The 22,045-nt window shown below is 38.1% G+C and overlaps 1 protein-coding gene across 1 annotated transcript in view; it reads left to right on the top strand.

Moving 5' to 3' along the window:
* EDA2R (ectodysplasin A2 receptor) overlaps positions 1–22,045 on the top strand; it is a 54,107-nt gene that overhangs the window by 16,160 nt on the left and 15,902 nt on the right. The window contains 3 exon segments of the mRNA XM_049644672.1: positions 12,884–13,062; positions 15,502–15,543; positions 15,546–15,662. Coding sequence (XP_049500629.1) covers positions 12,884–13,062; positions 15,502–15,543; positions 15,546–15,662 — 338 coding nt within the window.

Genomic DNA, 22,045 nt, shown 5'->3' with positions numbered 1-22,045 from the left:
AATATATTCTGAATTAGTATATTGAGAAGTAGCTGACACATGGTTAATTGTCAGTAAACACTAGCTAACTCCCATCATTACCTTTCCAGTAAGTGAATAAGTGATGAGTCATGTTCATGTCTTCTGATTCCAGTGCTTTTGATAATATAAAAACTTTCCTCCTGAAAGAAAATACCTAATCCTCGTTTGGAACTTACTAATGCCAAGCATGATGACAGTATATTATATCCATTCATATTCTCTATCTCTATACCTCTTCCTCTCCACCCCACTCTATCCTTCATTTTATTTTTTCCAAGTTGCTTATTAAATTCCAATTTGTTAATATACAATATAATATTAGTTTCAGGTGTAGAATTTAGTGATTCATGACTGGCATACAACACCCTGTGTTCATCACAACAAATGCCCTCCTTAATTCCTGTCACCCATTTAATGCAATTTCCAGCCCACCTTCCCTCCAGCAATTCTCAGTTTGTTTTCTAAGTTACTAGTCTGTATTCTAGTTTGCCTGTCTTTCCCTCCACCATGTTCATTTGTTTTGGTTCATTAATTCCACATATGAGTGAAATCATATAGTACTTGTCTTTCTCTGACAGACTTATTTCATTTAGCTTACTACTTGCTAGCTCCATCCACATCTTTGCAAATGACAAGATTTGATTCTATTTTATAGCTTATTAATATTCTGTTGTATATATACTACATGTTCTTTATCCATTTGGACTTTTTCCATAATTTTGCTATTTTTCATAATACAGCTTAACATTGGGATACATGTACCCCCTTTGAATCAGTATCCTTGTAACCTTTGGATAGATAGCTACTAATGAAATTGCTGGATTGTAGAGTAGTTCTATTTTTAACTTTTTGAGGAATCTCCATACTATTTTCCAGAGTGGCTGCACTACTTGCATTCCCAAAAGCAGTGTAAAAGAGTTCCCTTTCTCTGTACCTTTGCCAAAACCTGTCCGTTGTTTCCTGAGTTGTTAATTTTAGCCTTTCTGACTGGAGTGAAGTGATATCTCATTGTAGTTTTGATTTGTATTTCCCTGATAATGAGTGATATTGAGCATCTTTTCGTATGTCTGTTAGCCATCTGTATATCTTCTCTGGAAAACAACAACAACAACAACAACAAAAAACGTCTGCTCAAGTCTTCTGCCTATTGCTTAACTGGATTGTTTGGTTTTTTGTGTGTTTGATAATTTATATATATATATTTTGGATACTAAACTTTTATCAGATATGCCATTTGCAAATATCTTCTCCCATTCCAAAAGTTTTCTTTTAGATTTGTTGATTATTTCCTTCACTTTGCAAAATCTTTTTATCTTGATGAAGTCCCAATAGTTCATGTTTGCTTTTGTTTCCCTTGACTCAAGAGCTATATCTAGTAACTTACTACAGCCAATGTCAAAAAGGTTGCTGCCTATGTTCTCCTCTAGGATTTTGATGGTTTTCTGTCTCACATTTAGGTCTTTCAACAATTTTGAATTTATTTTTTGTATGGTGTAAAAAAGTGGTCCAGTTTCATTCTTTTGCATGTTGCTGCCCAGCTTTTCCATCAACATTTGCTGCAGGGACTGTCTTTTTTCCATTGGATATTCTTTCTTGCTTTGCTGAAGATTAGTTGACTAGATAGTTGTGTGTCCATTTATGGGATAACTCTTCTGTTCCATTGATCTATGTGTCTTTTTCTGTGCCAGTACCATAGGGTTTTCATCACCACAGTTTTGTAATATAACTTAAAGTCCAGAATTGTGATGTCTCCAGCTTTGCTTTTCTTTTTGAAGGTTGCTTTGGCTATTTTTTTTTGTGTGTGTGTGGTTCCATACAAATTTTAGGATTGTTTGAGTTCTGTGAAAAATGTTTGTGGTATTTTGATAGAGATTGAATTGAATGTGTAGATTGCTTTGGTTAATATAAATATTTTAATTATATTTGTTCTTCCAATCCATGAGCATGGAGTGTTTTCCCATTTTTTGTGTCATCTTCACCTTCTTTCATCAGTGTTTTATCGTTTTCAGTGTACAAATATTTTACCTCTTTGGTTAGGTTTATTCCCAGCTATCTTATGGTTTTTGGTGCAATTGTAAAAGTGATTGATTCCTTGATGTCTCTTTCTGCTGCTTCATTACTGGTGTATGTGACACCAATATCTGTATGCAACAGATTTCTGTATGTTGATTTTATATTTTGCAACTTTACTCAATTCATGTATCAGTTCTGGCTATTTTTTTGGTGGAGTCTTTAACATTTTGTATATAGAGTATCATGTCATCTATAAGTAGTGTTTGGCTTCTTCCTTACCAGTTTGGATGCCTTATATTTCTTTTTGTTGTCTGTTTGCTGTGACTAGGACTTCCAGTGGTGACTGGACAACCGTATCTTGCTCCTGAATGTGGAGGAAAAGATCTCAATTTTTCCTCATTGAGGATGATATCTGTAGGGGTTTTGTATATGGGCTTTATGATGTTGAGGTGTGTTCCCTCTCAAACTACTTTGTTGAGAGTTTTTATCATGGATGGGTATTGTACTTTGTCAAAGGCTTTTTCTGCATCTATTGAAAGGAACATATGGTTCTTATTGTTTCTTTTATTAATGTGGCATATCATGTTGTTTGATTTGCAAATATTGAACTGACCTTGCAGCCCAGGAGTAAATCCCATTTGATAGTGGTGAATGATTCTTTTAATATATTGTTGGATTCAATTGGCTAGTATTTTTTTGAGAATTTTTACCTTCATGTTAATCAGGGATATTGGCCTGTAGTTAGTTCTCTCTGTTAGTGGAGACTTCATGGGTTTTGGAATGAAGGTAATAAGAGCCTTATGAAGTGAGTTTGAAATTTTTCTTTCCATTTCTATTTTTGGACTATTTTGAAAAAAAAAAGTATTAACTTTTCCTTAAATGTTTGGTAGAATTACCCTGTGAAACCACCTAACCCTGAACTTTTGTTTGTTGGGAGAATTTTGATTACTGATTCACTATCTTTGCTGGTTATCAGTCTATTCAAGTTTTCTATTTCTTCTTTTTTCAACTTTGGTAGCTTATACATATCTAGGAATTTATTGAATTCTTCCAGATTGTCTGATTTGGTGGCATATAATTTTTCATATTTTCTTTTACTTGTTTGTATTTCTGTCATGTTGGGTATTATTTGTACTTTCTCATTTGTGATTTTATTTATTTGGGTCCTTTATCTTTCTTTTTGATAAGTCAGTGTAGAGGTTTATCACTTTTATTATTTTTTCCGAAGAATCAGCTCTTAGTTTTATTGATCTGTTCTACCATGTGTTTTTTTCTATTTCATTTATTTCTGCTCTAATCTTTATTTTTTCCATTTTTCTGCTGTATTTAGACCTCATTTGTTTTTTCTTTTTTACCTCTTTGAAATGTAAGGCTGGTTTATTTGAGATTTTTCTTGCTTCTTGAAGTAGACCTATAATGCTGTACAATTCCCTCCTAGGAACAATTTTGCTCCTGCTCAGTTGTTTTGGACTGTGGTGTTTTCATGTTCATTTGGTTTCATGTAATTATTTTTTTATTTCTTCTTTCATTTTCTTCTTGACCCATTCATTCTTTAGCAGACTGTTTTTAAAATTATTTTTCTTATTTATTTTTGAGAGAGAGAAAGAGCATGAGCAGGGAAGAGGCAGAGAGAGAGTGGACATAGGATCCAAAGCAGGCTCTGCTGACAGCAGAGAGCCCAATGTGGGGCTAAAATCCATGAATCATGAAATCATGACTTAAGGCAAAAGCAGATGCTTAAACGATTGAGCCACCCCAGCACCCCAACAGCATGTTCTTTTAATCTCCATGTATTTATGGTCTTTCCATCTTTTTTTCTTCTGTTTGACTTCTATTTCCCTGGCATTGTGGTCATAAAGCATGCATGGTGGGGCACTGGGTGACTCAGTTGGTTAGGCATCTGACTTTGGCTCAGGCCATGATCTCACAGTTCGTGGAGTCAAGCCCTGCATCGGGCTATGTGCTGACAGCTCAGAGGCTGTAGCTACTTTGGATTCTGTCTCCCTTTCTCTGCCTCTCTCTCTCTCTCTCTCTCAAAAATAAATAAACATAAAAAATTAAATAAAATAAAGCAGGCATGGTATGATCTCAATCTTTTTGTATTTGTTGAAGCCTGATTTGTGAGGTAGGATATGATCTATTCTGGAGAATGTCCCATGTACATTTGAAGAGTGTATTCTGCTGCTTTAGGATGAAATACTGTGAATGTATCTGTTGAGTAAATGCAGTCCAGTGTGTCTTTCAAAGCCACCATTTCCTTGTTGCTTTTCTGCTAAGATTATCTGTCCATTGCTCTAAGTGGGGTGTTGAATCCCCTTACTATTATTGTTGGATTATTATCAGTGAGTTCCTTTATGCTTGCTATTACTTGTTTTATCTATTTTGGTGTTTTCATGTCAGGAACATAAATATTTACAATTGTTATATCTTCTTTTTGGATAGTCCCCTTTATCTCTTGTTACAGTCTTTGGTTTAAAATCTCATTTGTCTGATATAAGTTTTGCTACTCCAGCTATCTTTTGACATCAATTTTCAGGGTAAATATTTCTCCATTCCCTCCCTTTCAATCTGCAGGTATCATTAGATCTAAAATGAGTTTATTGTAGGCATCATATAGATGGGTCTTTTTTATCCATTCTGATGCCCTGTGTCTTTTGATTGGAACATTTCATCATTTACATCAATATAATTATTGATTATAAGTATTTCAAGCCATTTTATTTGTTGTCTTACTGTTTCTGGGGATTTTCTTTTTTCCTTTCTAGTCTTTGTCATTTTTTGTCTTTCCTTCCCACTCAAAGACCCCCCTTTAATATTTCTTGCGGGGCTGGGGCACCTGGGTGTCTCAGCTGGTTGAGTGTCTGACTTCGGCTCCTGTCATGATCTCATGGTTCATGAATATGAGCTACACATCAGACTTGATGCTGTCAGCCTGCCAGCGCAGAGCCCACTTAAGGTGTTCTGTCCCTCTGTGTGCTCTCCCAAAAAATAAGTAAATATTAAAAAAAAATTCTTGCAGGGCTGGTTTAGTGGTCACAAATTCCTTTAGTTTTTGTTTGTGTGGGAAACTCTATCTCTCTTTTTTATTTTGCATGATAGACTTGCTGAATAGGGCATTCTTGGCTGCATATTTTTTTTCCATTCAGCTCCTTGAATATATCATGCCACTCCCTTCTGACCTGCCAAGTTTCTGTGGAAAGATCTCCTGTTAATCTATTGGCCTTACCTTTTTTGGGACTTCTTTTGTCTTGCTGCTTTAAGTTGTTTTTTTTTTTCTTTCTGTATCACAATATTTTGAAAATTTAACAATGCCTTGGTATTGGCCTGCTTTTGTTGATCTGGATGGAAGTTATTTGTGCTTCCTAGATTTGGATATATGTTTCCTCCACCAGGTTATGGAAGTTTTCAGTTATAATTACCTCAAATAAACTGTTTAGCTGCTTTTTTCTCTTTTTTTTCTGGGATTCCTGTAATACAAATGTTATTAAGTTTGAAGGAGTCACTGAGTTCCCTAATTTTTTGTTTAGCTTCCTATTTTTCCTATTTTTTGTTTAGCTTCATTACTTTCCATAATTCTATCTTCTATATCACTTATCAGTTCCTCTGCTTCTTTCATCCTTGTGGTCATTACATTCAGTCAGTTTGTTTTTTAAATTTTTTAATGTTTTATTTATTTTTGAGTGAGGGGAGGGGCAGAGGGAGGGAGACAAAGAATCCAAAGCAGACTCCAGGCTCTGAGTTGTCAGCATGGAGCCCAATGCGAGACTCGAAGTCACCAACCGTGAGGTCATGACCTGAGCTAAAGTCGGACACTTAACCGACTGAGCCCCCCAGGTGCCCCTACATTCAGTCAGTTTCTAATCTCAGTTATTGCCTTTTTCATTTTGGACTGATTTCTTTACCTCTTGTCTTTGCAATAAGGGTCTCCCTGAAGTCTTTTATGCTTTTCTCAAGCCTAGTGAGTATCCTTATGGGTATTGCTTAAATTCTGGATCAGGTATATTTATTATATCTGTTTTGATTACTGGCCATGACATTTTCTTTTGGGATGAAATTTTCCATCTTGGCATTTTGTCTAGGTCTCTGTCTTCTCTGTGTTAGGAAAGCCTGTTATTTTAACTCTTCCTAAGAGTAATAGCTTTATGAAGAAGAGGTTATAATGTAGAGGTCCTGGCACTCAGGAAGTGTCTCTGCATGCACTCACCTGCTGTGTTTTGGCTGTTGTATCCCTCAGGTAAGTCCTATGCAGAATTTATCTTTCTTGCCCTAGGGAGTGTTTTGACCTTGGCCACAGTATGGCAAGTTCTAACTAAGTGTGCTCTGGTCTCCTTGTTAAAAGAGGCCTCATGCTATTTCCTCTAGAACTGAAATTTTACAGAACTCTATGATCAGTAGACATGGTTCCTACAGGGTTTTGTGCTGGTGTTTTGTGGGAGGCATCTGCTATGCTGGTCATTAGGCACATTTGCTGTAGAAAAGCAGTGCAGGGGTGCCTGGGTGGCTCAGTCATTTCAGCGTCCGACTTCAGCTCAGGTAATGGTCTCATAGTTCATGAGTTCGAGCCCTGCATCGGGCTCTGTGCTAACAAACAGCTTAGAGCCTGGAGCCTGCTTCAGATTCTATATCTCCCTCTCTCTCCCCCTCCCCTGCTCATGCTCTGCCTCTCTCTGCCTCTCAAAAATAAATAAATGTTAAAAAAATAAAATTAATTAATTAAAAAAAAGAAAAGCAGTACAAGCAGAGTGCAGGTGGTGGATCTTGGTGTAAGCCCTTTAGCCCACCAGTGTTGGAATTGTGCTATTTACTGAAGTTGTTTGTTGCTGAGGGTCAAGGGAGGGAAATGGTACCAGCCTGCTCCTTTGTCCCTGGAGAAGGAAGTCTTTGCTTTCTTCTCTTAAAGAAACACTTTCAGAGGAGCAAATATGTTTCTTTGTGCATCACAGGCATTTTTCATATTGCTGATTTCACACTGTCTCTGGTTCACTTGCCTACTTGGAGTAGAGCAGCACAACTTGGGCTGTACTGTAGCCAGGGCTCCTGACTTTAAAATTCCAAACTTCAGGGACATGGTGTGGCAGGGACCCACACTGGTACCATGAAAGTGTCTCATTGCACTGGGACTGATACAGGTTTGATCCAGAAAGGCAGTTGTGAAAGAGTTTAGGGGTGTTGGTTTGGAGCAAGCAGACTAAATAGCCAGTTTCCAGGTTAGCTGCTCTCAGCCAGTGTCTCTGCATATGCTAAAGGGCAGAGGAGGGCAATGGTGCCTTCTGGTTCATTCATCCCTAGAGAAGCAATGCCACCTCTCACAGATATGCTCCAAAAATACAAATAGTCTCTCCCTGAGCCCTTTAGGTGATCCTGAGATCATGTAGTCTGCTCTGGAGTTGTTTTCCTGCCTCTGCTCCAGGATTAGGACAACGTCCTCAGAGTCTCTATCCCAGTCAAGCCCAAGGACTTCTAAAACCAGTTCTTTGAGCCCTGCTGGTTGCAAAAACTCACAAAATTCAGCCCCTGTCTTTTTCGTAACCAATGGCTTTGGGGAATTGTTCTTCTTGTGCATGTCCTTGTACATTCCACTCTCTTTCACCTTTCTCTGTGACCAGGGCTCCCTCCACTCTGCATCATCTGTAATCCTTTTCTCCCTGTAACCATTTTCTCAGTACTTCCTTCCTTCCTCACAGTGGCCTCTTCTCCCCCCTGTAGTTGTACAGTTTGTTCAATCAGTCTTCAGGTCAATTTATTGAGTATTTAGAATTATTTGCTAGTTATCTAGCTGTGTTCAAGGGATCAGAAAAGTCTAGGGTCCTCCCACTATCACACCATCTGCAAACTCTCTCATTTTAGGTTAATTTTTTAACTTGAATTTTTAGGGATTTTTTTTCTAAATTTAATTTTGTTTAATAATTATGTAAAATCACATTATTCCAAGGTCAAAAGTACAAAACAAGGGATACTCTCAAATTCTTACTTCTATCTTTGTTCTATCCCACCTATTCTTTCACTTCCCTTTAAAGGCAATTTCTCTCCTGTTTTTTTGTTGTTGTTGTTGTTTGTTTTTTAGTTTTATCACTTACCATTTTATTTTTTTTTATTTCTGTAATATAAACCAAAGTGTGTGTGTGTGTGTGTGTGTGTGTGTGTGAACTGTGACCAGACTTGCCTAACCCACCTTTTAGATAAATGATATCACGCTTTCCATTACCTTAATGTTTTTCAATTGGCAATATATCTAGGAGATCATTGCATTCCATTATATATCGATAGTCCACAATTCTTTTTATACCTGCAAATTACTCCACTGTATATCTTTCACAGTTTATTCAACCAGTCTCCTCTTGATAGACAGTTTTGCTATTAAAAATATTGCTACAATGAGTAAAATTATGCCCACAGTTTTGTGTATTTTTGTGATTGTATCTGTATGATAGACCTCTAAATTTGCAATTGTTGGGTTAAAGAGTAAATATTTATGCAATTTTGTTAGATATTGCTGAATTCCCCTATAGAAGGGTTGTGCCATTTTATATCACCACCAAAATATGCCTGTTTCCCTACAGCTTTAGCAACTCTGTGGTCAATCTTTTTAGATTTTTGTCAATCTAATAAATAAAAAAATAGTAATTCAATATAATTTTATTTTTAATTTTTTAAAAATTTTATTGAAGTATAATTCACATACTATCATTTAGCTTATTAGTTTCAGGTGTAAACCATAGCGATTGAATATTTCTATACATCAAGAAATTATACTCACAAAATCTACTTATCATCTGTCACTATAAAAAGTTATTACAATATTATTGACTATATTCCCTATGCTGTACATAACATCACTGTGACTTGTTTACTTTATAATTGGAATTTTGTACCTCTTAATCTACTTCTCTTATTACCCCCACCACCAAACCCTCTCCCTCTGGTAACCAACAGTTTGTTCCCTGTATCTATGAGTCTTTTTCCATTTGGTTTTGTTCACTTGTTTTGTTTTGTTTTCAATTCCACATAAAAATGAAGCTATGTTGTATTTGGCTTTCTCTGTCTGATTTATTTCACTTAGCATAATACACTCTAGGTCCATCCATGTTGTTGCAAATTATAATATTTCATTATTTTTATCATTAATATTCCATTGTGTGTGTGGATACACACACACACATACACACACACACCACATCTTTATTCATGTGTTGATAGACACATTGTTTGCTTCCATAAGCCATATAGCTTGGAAATTTTGAATAATGTTGCAACAAACATAGTGGGTGCATAGTTCTCTTCATATTGATGTATTCGTTTTCTTCCAGATAACCACAAAGAAGTGGAATTGCTGGATTGTATGATATTTCTGTCTATAATTTTTTGAGGAAACTCCATACTGTTTTCTATAATGGTTGCACCAATTTACATTCCCACCAACAGTATATGAGGGTTCCCTTCTCTCCACATTCTTGCCAACACTTGTTATTTTTTTTCTTTTTGATGAAAGTCAATCTGACTGGTGTGAGGTAATACCTCATTGTGGTTTTGATTTCCATTTCCTTGATGATTAGTGATGTTGAACATTTATTATGTGCCTGTTGGACATCACTACATCATCTTTTTCAAAATATTTTTTAACGTTTTTTATTTATTCTTGAGAGAGACAGAGACCGAGAGAGAGAGACAGAGGAGGACAGAGGATCCAAAGCAGGCTCTGTTCTGACAGCAACATTTTAAAATGTTTATTTATTTATTTTAAGAGAGAAAGAGAGAGACAGCAAGCATAAGCAGAGGAGAGGTGGAGAGAAAGAAGGGAGAAAATCCCAAGCAGGCTCCCAGCTGTCAGCACAGAGCCTGACATGGAACTCAAAGTCATGAACCATGAGATAATGACCTAAGACAAAATCAAGAGTTGGACACTTAACTGACTGATCCACCCAGGTGCCTCATAGCCTCCATAATTTTTTGAGAAAAAATGTGATCCATTGTACATAACAAGTTGTTTCTGTGTTGCTGCATAAATATGTTTCTATGTCTTTGGCTATCTACATCATATATATATATATATATAGTCAAATTGGTTTCCATACAACACCTAGTGCTCATCCCAACAAGTGCCCTCCTTCATGCCCATCACTCACTTTTCCCTCTCTCCCACCTCCCAACAGCCCTCAGTTTGTTCTCAGTCCTTAAAAGCCTCTTTTAGTTTGGCTCCCTCCCTCCCTGTAACTTTTTTTTCCCCTTTCCCTTCCCCATGGTCTTCTGTTAAGTTTCTCAAGATCCACATATGAGTGAAAACATATGGTATCTGTCTTTCTCTGCCTGGCTTATTTCACTTAGCATAATACCCTCCAGTTCCATCCATGTTGCTGCAAATGGCCAGATTTCATTCTTTCTCATAGCCAAGTAGTATCCCATTGTATATGTAAACCACATCTTCTTTATCCATTCGTCAGTTGATGGACATTTAGACTCTTTCCATAATTTGGCTATTGTTGAAAGTGCGATCCGTACTTCCCATGTCTCTCAAACAAAGAAATGCTGATGCCAAAGAACTTTGAACCCCAAAAGTCTACATCTTATTTGTAATATGTCTCATTATGGATCTCTGAATTTTTCCTACTTAAATTTCGTTGAACATTGTGGATGTATTTATTCATGTCTTTAATTAAATTTGGCAAGTTTTCAGCCATCATCTCTTAAAATATTCTTTGTGCTCTTTTATCTCTCTCTTTTCCTTCTGGGAATCCCAATTGTATGTTAGTCTACTTGGTGGTATCTGTTAGATTTTGTTTACTCTCTTCCTTCCTTGTTTTTTCTGTTCCCCAGAACTTGATAATTTCAACTGTCCTGCCTTCAAGTTTGCTCATTCTTTTATGTACCTTTTGAAAGCTGCTATTGAACCCTTATAGTGAACTTTTCATTTCAGTTATTTTAATTTTAACCTCTATAATTTCTTTCTGGTTTCTTTTTATAATTTTGATAATACTATTTTGTTCACATACTTATTTCCTGATTTTTAAAGTTCATGGTTTTCTTTGAACAGATTTAAGATTTTAGTCTTTCAGTCATTGCTACTAAGTCCAATGGCTGGACTCCTTCAGAAACACTTTTCATCAATTTTATTTGTCTCTTTAAATGATTAATACATTCGGGTTTCTTTGTATATCTTGTCATTTTTTGTTTGTTCAAAACTAGTCATTTTTTATTATAATTTGGTAACTAGAAATCAGATTTTTTCCTTCCTTTCATTTAGCTTTTTAAATTTTATTCATTGAAAGCTATATAAGTTCATTTATTTAGGTGTTTTTCCAAACTATTTTTTTTAATGTTTATGTATTTTTGAGAGACAGAGACTCAGAGTATGAGGAGGGGAGGGCCAGAGAGAGGGGGTGGGGAGACACAGAATCCGAAGCAGGCTCCAGGCTCAGAGCTATCAACACAGAGCCCAACAGGGGCTCAAACTCATGAACCATGAGATCATAACCATAACCATGATATCAGATGCTCAATTGACTGAACCACCCAGGCACCCCACTTCCAAACTATTTTTGAAGTCACTGTATTCCTTTACATATGTGATCATTTAATATGTGTTCATTTATATCATGGTTAGCTAATATTTTGATAGGTTTCCTTGATTGCCAGAAGTTAAAAGAAACAAAAACAAACAAACAAAAACATACCTCTCCCAGTCTTTACAGATTGGGTCTATACTGAAGCACTCCTTTAACACTTAGTAGAGGTATATATCATTTTATACGTGTTCCATTTGGTAAAAATTAGGCACATGGCCCCACCTAACTACAGTGTGGTTAGGGAATGTTGGCTAGAGGTATTCTTAGGAAGAAGAATGAGTTTGGCAAATAATCAACCAGCTTCTACCACAATTAACAAATAGTTAATATCCCTTGATAACTAGAGTTGTGTCTTGGAGAAAGAACTATGACATATCAGGCAGAAGCCTCATACCTAAATTAGAATGTCAGAATTGGAAGAATATTTAGACACTATCCACTTCAGCCTAGTCCTATGTTGGAGCCTGTGATGCTCAGAAATGGCTAGAGCCACACTAAGACAATATCAGACCTAAGACAAGAGCCAGCTAGATCACTCATCTCTCCTCTATATCATTGGCATTCAAACATTTTTTTTTACCATTGCCAAGAGTAAGGAATAAATTTTTCATCACAATCTAACACATACTTATATATATGTTATCTGTAAAAAATTTACAAAACAATACTGAGGTATAGGTAATGATTACAGGCAGTTATTGTCAAATCTTTCTATCTCCCCACCTTCTAGCACATTGTAGAATTTCACTTTATTTTACTTTTTGTAGTTACTAATGATCAGGTGATATGTCAAAGGATGTGAGCAAAGTGAAATGGATTATTTCTGGAAGAAAGTAAGAGCCAGTGGCAATTCACAATGTTTTCTTTTCCCTGATGCTCCACTCATGACAACACAAAGATAAAGTTTCTGTCTCCCTGTGTAACCCAGTGAGAATATTATAAAGCAGAGTTCCCAGTAAAGCTCTGGTAGGCAAATAGTGTGAGAAATAAACTTTTGTTCTTAAAAGAACAACAAAAAAGACACTGAGATTTAGGATTTGTTTATTCCATAGCATAACCTAGCCTATGCTGATTCATACTTAGCTTTAGTACAAGCACTTTGATATTTGATATCATTATTTTGTCTTTTTTCCCAATTTTCGATGCTAGTCTTAAACTAGCATGAGTCATAAATGCATTGCAACTTGCAGTTTGTAAAGCACTCTTGTATACAATGTCCACTTTTCCTGTAGCTGATCTTCTTTCCAAGTTTCTGTAGAGCAATGTTAGTGATTCCTATCTCTCTACAGGATTGTGGTTATGGAGAAGGTGGAGATGCATACTGCACAGCCTGCCCTCCCCGCAGATACAAAAGCAGCTAGGGCCACCATAGATGTCAGACTTGCATCACCTGTGCTGTCATCCATCATATCCAAAAAGCCAACTGCACAGCTATCTCTAATGCCGTCTGTGGGGACTGTCTGCCTAGGTGAGTCTGCTGTATGACAGAAAGCTTTTCTGGACCTTTATATTCTTTGGAGGTCTTTTCCCAGAGTCTAGTTGAAGCATTCTAATGGTCCATACCATGATGAGCTTAAGCTCCCATGAGGGAGAAGCAGTGTCTTCCTGTGATCAACCTACAAAGTGCCTAGTGCATGGTCAGCCACAAATAAGTACTTAATTACTTTTTCATCCTGCTGGCATGCTGAAGCCAAGACCCAAGATTCAAGGTAAATCCCACTGTAGACCTCAAAGAGGTTATGAAACAGTGGATGTCAAAGCAGTGCTCCCTCTCTTATGAGACTAATTCCCCTTTGGCTATAGGGTGTGGTGAATGAGCAAAGACGTGGAGCATCTGGTACTTTGATTCAGAATCAGACATAGAGGCAAATAATTAATGAAGGTTGGGAATGGGTGCTGGCTTCCAAGAAGGCAACACATTTAGAAGCTGTTTATGGTCTCAGTAAAGATCAGGCCAAGTGATCTTTTTATGAGGCCAAGGCTCATTTTATTACCTTGCCTTTCTTTATATCTCTGACCATAGTTTCTACCAAAAGATGCATTGGAGGACTGCAAGACCAAGAGTGTATCCCATGCACAAAACAGACACTCACCTATGAGGTTCAGTGCGTGTATCCAGTTCTTTTCTCCAGTTTTCTCCCCAACCCATTGAGTGGTATCAAGATAGGATAGTAAAGACTTCCCCTATCCTGTCGTACTCTTTCTTGTAGAACAGATTGGTAAGGGATCAGATTTAAATTATTGTTTCACAATATATATTGTTTCACAATATATTGTGCAGATGCACAACCTTCTTCACATCATCTGAAAAGAATGTAAATCATGATAATCACCATTCTTCATACCTTATTGGATGGCTGCCCAGGTCTAATAAATTAACATATTGAGAAAACACTTTATAAGTTATAACATTTGTATATTTGTAGATGATAATGAGGTTTGTAGGAATCTCTACTGCTTAGTAATAGAAAAGGCTGAATAAAGTACTAGGATCTAGTCTATGCCCATACCACTATCCATTTATCTGTCTATCATTTTTATCTATTTACCATACATACATATACTAACTCTTTTTAAGTTTTTGAAACTTTTTTATCATGATATATTTCAAATATGTAAAAATATTTAAAATCCAGAAAAAAATAAAAATATAAATGGCTAGTTACACAACATGTAGAATTAATACATTTTAAAGTTTTGCATATTTGCTTTAGATCTTTTTTAAAAGAACAAATAATTGGGACACCTGGGTGGCTCAGTTGGTTGGGCATCCAGCTTCGACTCAGGTCTTGATCTCATGGGTTTATGAGTTCGATTCCCGCATCGAGCTCTGTGCTGACAGCTCAAAGCCTGGAGCCCGCTTTGGATTCTGTGTCTCCCCCTCTCTCTGCCCCTCCCTTGCTCTCACATTCATTCTCTCTCTCTCTCTCTCAAAAATAAATAAACATTAAAATAATTTTTTTTTAAAAAGAACAAAGATTCTACAGGTGTAATAGAATTCCCTTTTTGATCCTCCCTGAATTGCATTCTTTCCCTACTTCCCCAAAGGCAACGACTGTCATAAAATTGCATGCATCTTGTTGGTAGGTTATGCTACAACAAATCTCTAAATCTCAATGACTTAATACAATAAAAGTTTATTTTTTACTGCACAAAAGCATTCCTCCATCTTGTGACTATACCATCTAGACCATGTGGCTTTTAGGTTGATGGGACAAGGGAAATATGGAAGAGACATAGTGGCTCTTAACTACTTCAGTCTGCAAGGGACACACATTACTTCCACTCACAGACCATTGGCCAGAAGTACTCTGATGGCCTTACTACAATGGTGTATAGGAAACACAGGTGGATAATTGGCGAGAACTGTGACTGCCATATTTTAACACTTGCATTTTTAGTGATATATATTCATATAAAATATATGCCATTATTTTATATTTGATGTTTTCTATAAACTACTTCATGCTATATACTCACTTTCTTCAATTTGCTTTTCCTTTCTGGATTATTTATGTTGATCCATACAGGTCTTTTATTTTAAGTTATATAATAATATTAAATCATAAGATTATATCATGATTTATTTTTCCTGTGCTTTACTGATGAACACCTTAGTTTGTTTCCATTTTTCTAGGTTATATAACTAGATGTGACATAGAAAGACTACACAATATGTGCATCTTCAAATAATTGTATTAACTTATACCATACCAACAGTATATGCAAGTTCCTTCACTTTGTTCTTTATATTTTTTCCTGCTCTACAAAGAATTAAAACCAGCTTAGCAACCCTAACTGGGGAAAGTTATAGAGAGGGCAATGGCCTAAGGAATTTCAGGCCCAGGGTCAGGGTGTTTATTGACTGCACACAGTGACTGACTTCCCCCACTTTCTTGTCTCACAGGTGCCTTCCAGTTGAGCTTAATGAAGGCAGATGTACACACAGTGCCCCTCAGGAGGCCACACCTGTTGCAATGATGAGCAGTCTTCTGGTGTTTACCCTGGTCTTCCTGGGGCTCTTCTTCCTCTACTGCAAGCAATTCTTCAACAGACATTGCCAGCGTGGTAAGGGCGGCTGCTTCACATATTACATGAATTAGGGGCAAGGTTCTGATTAGCAGAAGAGACGAATTTTCTGGGGATGAGAGTTAATGGGCCTTCCCTACAGTGCTGGAAAACCTTAGGGGTAAATGATCTGGAGGTGGCAGTAGAAAGTATGGGGCTTCAGAGACAACTGAGCTCAACCCTATGAGCTTATGGAGCCTGATCCACTAAGGTATGGGAATTCATAAATTAACACAACATCATGAGAAAACCCTCGGGGAAGGAATCTGGATACCTAGGTTCTAAATCAACTCATAAATTACTATATAAATGTAGACAAGTCATCTAACTTCTTTGGGCTTCTTTATCCCTAATCTTTAAAATGAGAGATGGTGTTGGATTAGTCGGTTTCCAAGTTATTTTCCAATTCTCCATTTCTACTTATATGTATAGACTCTGGAGCTTGTCAGGAATGGAGGATGGATGGATGGCTGGATTTGAGACATGACTGTAATAAAAGTGGGTGAGGTCTTGGGCAACTATTATTAGTATAATAATATCTCAAATGTGGGTAACTGAGAGCCCAGTGTCCATAGGAGTTGGTGGACCCAGACATTTTTTCGCAGACAGTACTGATACCCAAAGAGGTCTGGCCCAGCCCATAGGAGATTGTCATGTGAAATTGCAGATGGAAGGTCATATTTAAAGTCAAGAGTACCATTATGATCTGTTTAAGCACAACTCTGGCCATTAGCCAAAATGTGGGACAGAAAGTTCAGATCACTGAGGGCAAAGATTGGGGGAGATGGGATGGTGCACCGGCCAGCAATAGGTAAGAGACTTAGAGCTCCAGCCAAGAGTACAAAGGCTCTGGGAAGCTTCAGTGTCATTGAGAGAACTAAAATCTATGCAGAGATACCTAAACAGGAATCCATGTTAGTGAATAAAGTGTATTTAGTAAGAAAAGGAGAGGATAATTTTAAAAAATATATAACGTTTTTATTTTATTTTTTGAGACAGAGAGAGACAGAGTGCGAGCAGGGGAGGGGCAGAGAGAGAGGGAGACACAGAATCCAAAGCAGGCTTCAGGCTCTGAGCTGTCAGCACAGAGCCCCACATGGGACTCAAACCCACAAATGCAAGATCATGATCTGAGCCAAAGTCAGACACTCAACCAATTGAGCCACCCAGGTGCCCCTACAGGATAAATTTTCTTACACTGGTGCTCAGGACTCTTCCTCAGCGCACTGGATACTAGGAACAAAACAATATCACTTTTTTAACCTCCCTCTATTTTTGTGGGAAGATCTCTTTTATATAGACATGGGTAAGTTTGGCTGTAAGACATGTCAGCTAATCTTCAAAAGACCTAGCCTATATTTTTGACTTAAGCAGTGGTGAATCTATCTTTTCATGGGCTGCAGGGACACAAAATGAGTACTATTATCCCTTTATGACCCTTATCAAGCTCTGCTTCTTTCTCTTCTACTCTTTGGTGGATCCTGGAACATTGTGGCTCAGGGTGGACCATCTTGTCTCCCACTTTGGAGCCAGTTTGTCAAATAAGAAAGCTGCTACCCAGTGTCTGGGCATGGGCATGAAATATGGACAATGAAGCATTTGGGCCCCACATCCCAGAAAGATGAAGATGAGGCAATGTTTGAAAGCTGCCTGTGTCCTTCCTATTGTTTCAGGAAATGAGAAATGGGTAACACTTTTCTGTTCCTCTTCTGTCCTCAAGATAATAATATAGTACCTTTCTCTGGGGATGTGAGGGTGAGCAGCTCACTAGGGTCTCCATAGGGGAAGGAGGATGAACCTTTTTTTTTTGAAAGGGTGTTTATCAGGAGTTTATCAGGACTTATGCATACTGGAGTTGTATAGGGGAAATTAGTGTGTGAATCAGATCTGATAAACAGTGCAATAGAGAGCAGTAGGGGCTATGGTAAAGTAAAGAGTGAGTTCATTTCCTATCCAAATGGGAATCTGCTACTCAGCCTAGGTGACTTAATTTCTTTTTTCTTTCTTTCTCTCTCTCTCTCTCTCTCTCTTTTTTTTTTTACCATGAGGAAATATTCAGTGTTTGAGATCTGTTGGATTTTCAAAAGAATCCAGAAATCTGAATTTCCGTATGAAATAATTTTAACCTCTGACGATGAATTCTAATCCATCCATCATAAATAAATAAATAAATAACAAATAAAACAACCACAATGCGGAGGGTCAAACAAATACAGACACCATAGGCTCTCAGTTTATAACTCAATGCTGAATCAGACTTATTCATGAAGCATGTACTACTTTTCTATCACTGCCATAAAAAATTACCACAAATTTAATAGATTAAAACAGCACCCATTTATTATCTCACCATTTCCATGAGTCAGAATCTTTGTAGGCTCAGCTGGATCTCTGTTTAGAGTCTTACAAGGCCAAAATCAAGGTGTTCACAGGACTGTGTTGCTTTCTGGAAGCTCTGGGGGGAATCCATTTTCTTTATCATTTCAGAACATGGAATAATTCAATTACTTAGAGTTCTAGGGATGAGGTGACATTTATATGCTATCTATAAGTTGAGGACCATTTCCAGTTTCTAGAGAACACCCACATTCTTTGGCTTATGACTACTTTTCATTTTCAAAACTAGAATGGTGGGTCAAGTCCTTTCCATGTTACATCTCTCTGATACTTTCTCTGACTATTCTGCTTTTTCTTTTCTATTTTTAAGAGTACATGTAAAAAATTTAAAAAAAATTAAAAAAGGGATGCCTGGGTGGCTCAGTTGGTTGAGCATCTGACTTCAGCTCAGGTCATGATCTCATGGTCTGTGAGTTCCAGCCCCGTGTCGGGCTCTTTGCTGACAGTGCAGAGCCTGGAGCCTACTTTGGATTCTGTGTCTCCCTCTCTCTCTGCCTCTCCCCTGCTCATGCTCTGTCTCCCTCTCTCTCTGTCAATAATAAATAAACATTAAAAAAAAATTAAGAGCACATGTAATTACACTGGCCCCACCTGGATAATCCAGGATAATCTCACGATTTTAAGGTCCATAATCTTAATTCCATTTGCAATGTGCTTCTTGCCATATGACACAACATAACACACAAGCATAACACCAAAGGATAAAGATTATGGGGGAAGAGGGTCAAAATCCTGCTGCTCACAAAAGGTTTCTCTTTCTCTGGAGAAATTGACTCTTTTCCCTGATCCACCACTAGATAGCCTCAATTTGACACCTCAGTGTAAGGGTGTTTCCCAAGTGTATCACCTCATCCTGGTGCTAGGCACTTTGATCCTCAGGGAGGGGAAGGGGAACACTAGTTCCCAGATGGTTTCCCATCTTGTACTCAGGACCAGGTGCTCCACTGAGAGGAGCTCTTGCCTCTGGGTGACCCAGTGGCTTTCTGCTTCAAGTTGCAGGAGGTTCGCTGCAGTTTGAGGCTGACAAGGCATCAGAGGAAGAATCTCTCTTCACCATGCCACCTGGCCAGTGCTGGTCATCTAAAAGCCCAAGGCTGAATCTGTAGATCCCAAGGGCCAAACTTACTTCAGAACTTTGGTCTTTGAGGTGACAGTGAAGTTCTTGAGGTTGGGGTGGGAGCACTAAGGGCCAATGTTTCCCATTGAGGTCTGACCTTAAGGAAGCTCAGGGACCATTGATGCTTTCTTGGTTTAGAGTAGAACAAATCAATTTCTGAGCACTTACCACCAGTTTCACCTGCTTCCCAGAATAAGGTGGAACTTCACTCTCCAACACTGATGGCACAGGACAAATGAGAACCTCAGCGCTGAGATGTGAGCATCATGGATTATTTTTAAGTTCCTCTTATGTCTATAAAGGGCCACTTGATCTGATGTACACTCCCCCACAGTAGATCAGATTTGGAAGAAAAACAGTTCCCATATGAGTAGAGCAACTCTCTCCTTTCTTTTGGAACAGCTTATATAGTCCAGAATGTTGGATGTAACTTAATTTGTAAAAACAAAGGATGGAGATAGGACACAGTTATCCTAGGAGTGAAAGTGCTGAAATGTACTGCGTATATAGGTGCTGCACTTTACAGTTTGCAATGTGTGTTTACAGACATTATCTTATTGGATCTTTATACAAACCCTAAGATGAGCAAGGCAAGGATTACCACTCCCAGTTTGCAGATGATGAAACTGAGGTCCATAGATGGAACATGACTAGCCTTAAGTTACTCAGTGATGCAGGGTGAATAGCAAGTCCTCTCTAATTTCTTGAAAATTTAATGTTCTGGAAGACAATGTTTTTGAGTAAAGAGATATTGATTTTCTGGCATATGTGTTCCAGAAAACAATAATCTTTGGAAGAAAAAATGTGGAGAGAGAAATAAAGCTCTTATACCTGGATATGAATGAGGTAATATTCTTGCTCACTGTACCAAGTCTATCCTCTACCCTTTCCAAAAACTCCCTTACCCCCACCCTGCAGCCAGTCTGAATGTACATTCTCTGCCAAGTCTGACCCCAGTGTAAATCGAAGAGACTTTCCATTTAGCACTGTCCCTTGAGAGGTCAAAAAGTGAGAAGGGCTGCAAGGCCAGACAAGATTCTTTTTATCTGTCTATCTTATTGTCTTTTACCTGTGTGGTATACAGACAGTAGATAAAGCCTGGAGCCAGTGAGAGCATCCATTCTACTGCCCCCTCCCCGCATTCCACTGTCAAATTTCATAGTCCCTGATCTTAGTTTGGACAAAGAGTTGAGACTTTTACTTTATTTGGAAGTGGGAGGAGTGCAGTTATTTCATCTTTGAAAGCCTCCTCCAAGTAAATTGCAGATATTTGAGCAAACATGTCAATTATAACTTCAGTACTTCATAGTCTATAAAAATTTATTCACACATTATGCCTATTTTAAAGATGAGGAAAGTGAGGCCTAAAAAGGTAGTAACTTACCCAAAGCAATGCATATTTTGGAAATGCCACCTGTCCCACATGCCCACTCCCACTCTCAGACCTAAGTGTGGATCCTATGGATGAACGTATATGCAGTCCAGGGAAGGACAAGTAGAGCAAAATCTGCCCATGGTTATGACAAAGGACAGGGAAGACTATTGAAGGGCACTAGTTCTTTCTTTCCACAAGACACTGCTTAAATAACCCTATAGGATCACTAATGCGCCCAGGGAAGAGACTTAGGAGATGGGTTAAAGCAGTTCACCCCTACTATTATGAAAAACGTCTGGCCCAATACAATAGTCTGTAAATTGCTAAGGTAACAGTGGTCTTCCATTGAAAAATAACATAGGATTTCATCTGCATCCAGGATATAAAAGTTGTCTTTTTTCTTTTCTCTCTCTATAGTTCTTACCTCCAATGGCCATTATGTTTTCCTCTGCCTTTTTCCAGGTTCCTCTAGATGCACTGCACTCCCTGGGTCAGCTGGAGGCTCTTAATACATGTTTGAAGAACAATGTTTCTGTACTGCAGCATAGGGCAGGGCAAGTGATTTTCCAGTGGATTACCTGAGCCTCACCCTTTATTTGAGGTGCTATAATTCTGCAACTCCAGAAGGGAGGAAGGCTGGGGCTTGCCTTCTTTGAACCTTACAGAAGCTTTCTGAGCCAAGCTGACCCTCCTTCTGGAGTTTAATTTCCCCAAACTACCTCCCAGAAGTCTCCCAAAAAGATCCTCCAATCAATTTAGGGGCATCTGAGTGGGAGGAGGGAAGAAGCCTCATTGTGTGTTTCTATTATCATGTTAATTGGATCCCAGGTCTCTCACAACCCCTTCCCATATGATGCTGAAGTGTGTTTTTGCTTTAGCTTCTACTCATCTATCTCTAGAGTAGAGGGGAATAAGCTCCTTGGAGACTGTATTCTTCTTTATTATCCAGTTACCTTTCTGAATACTGTAAAGCTAGCTCCCACCCCACAAATACTTGGTGGTTAACGAAGTACTTTAGGCAGCTTGCACACTTTATCATCAGGTTTTAGACCTGGCAAAGGAATGTTCTCTACAGCAAGTTCTTTGCTTTCAGGATTTTATTAAATGCATCTTTGGGGTTAGTCCATCTATAATCATTGATTAAGGGCTCCTGGGGCAACCCATTGATCAGGGTGCTAAAAGCACCTAAGAAAAAGTAAAATGGCCTCATTGTACTGTACTGGGTATTAGAAGCAATTGAGCACAAGCCTGCACCAAGCAGCCTAACATCACACAGGTATTAGCAAATATGTATGAACCAAGGGTTTAGGCCTTGGAATTTAGGTTCTCTGTTCTTTTATTTCTGAGATGGTTTATTCTTATGTCACTGGCTTTAATTAGTCATGTCTTTACCTTCTGGTAGGGAAAGAACTAGTACCCAAACAGGTGATTCAGATTGGGGTGCCTGGGTGGCTCAATCCACGCTGGGCATGGATCCTGCTTGAGACTGTCTCT

The sequence above is a fragment of the Panthera uncia genome, chromosome X (genome assembly GCF_023721935.1).
Source record: "Panthera uncia isolate 11264 chromosome X, Puncia_PCG_1.0, whole genome shotgun sequence".
NCBI classification, from domain to species: domain Eukaryota; kingdom Metazoa; phylum Chordata; class Mammalia; order Carnivora; family Felidae; genus Panthera; species Panthera uncia.
This window is presented reverse-complemented; position numbering and strand designations above follow the sequence as displayed.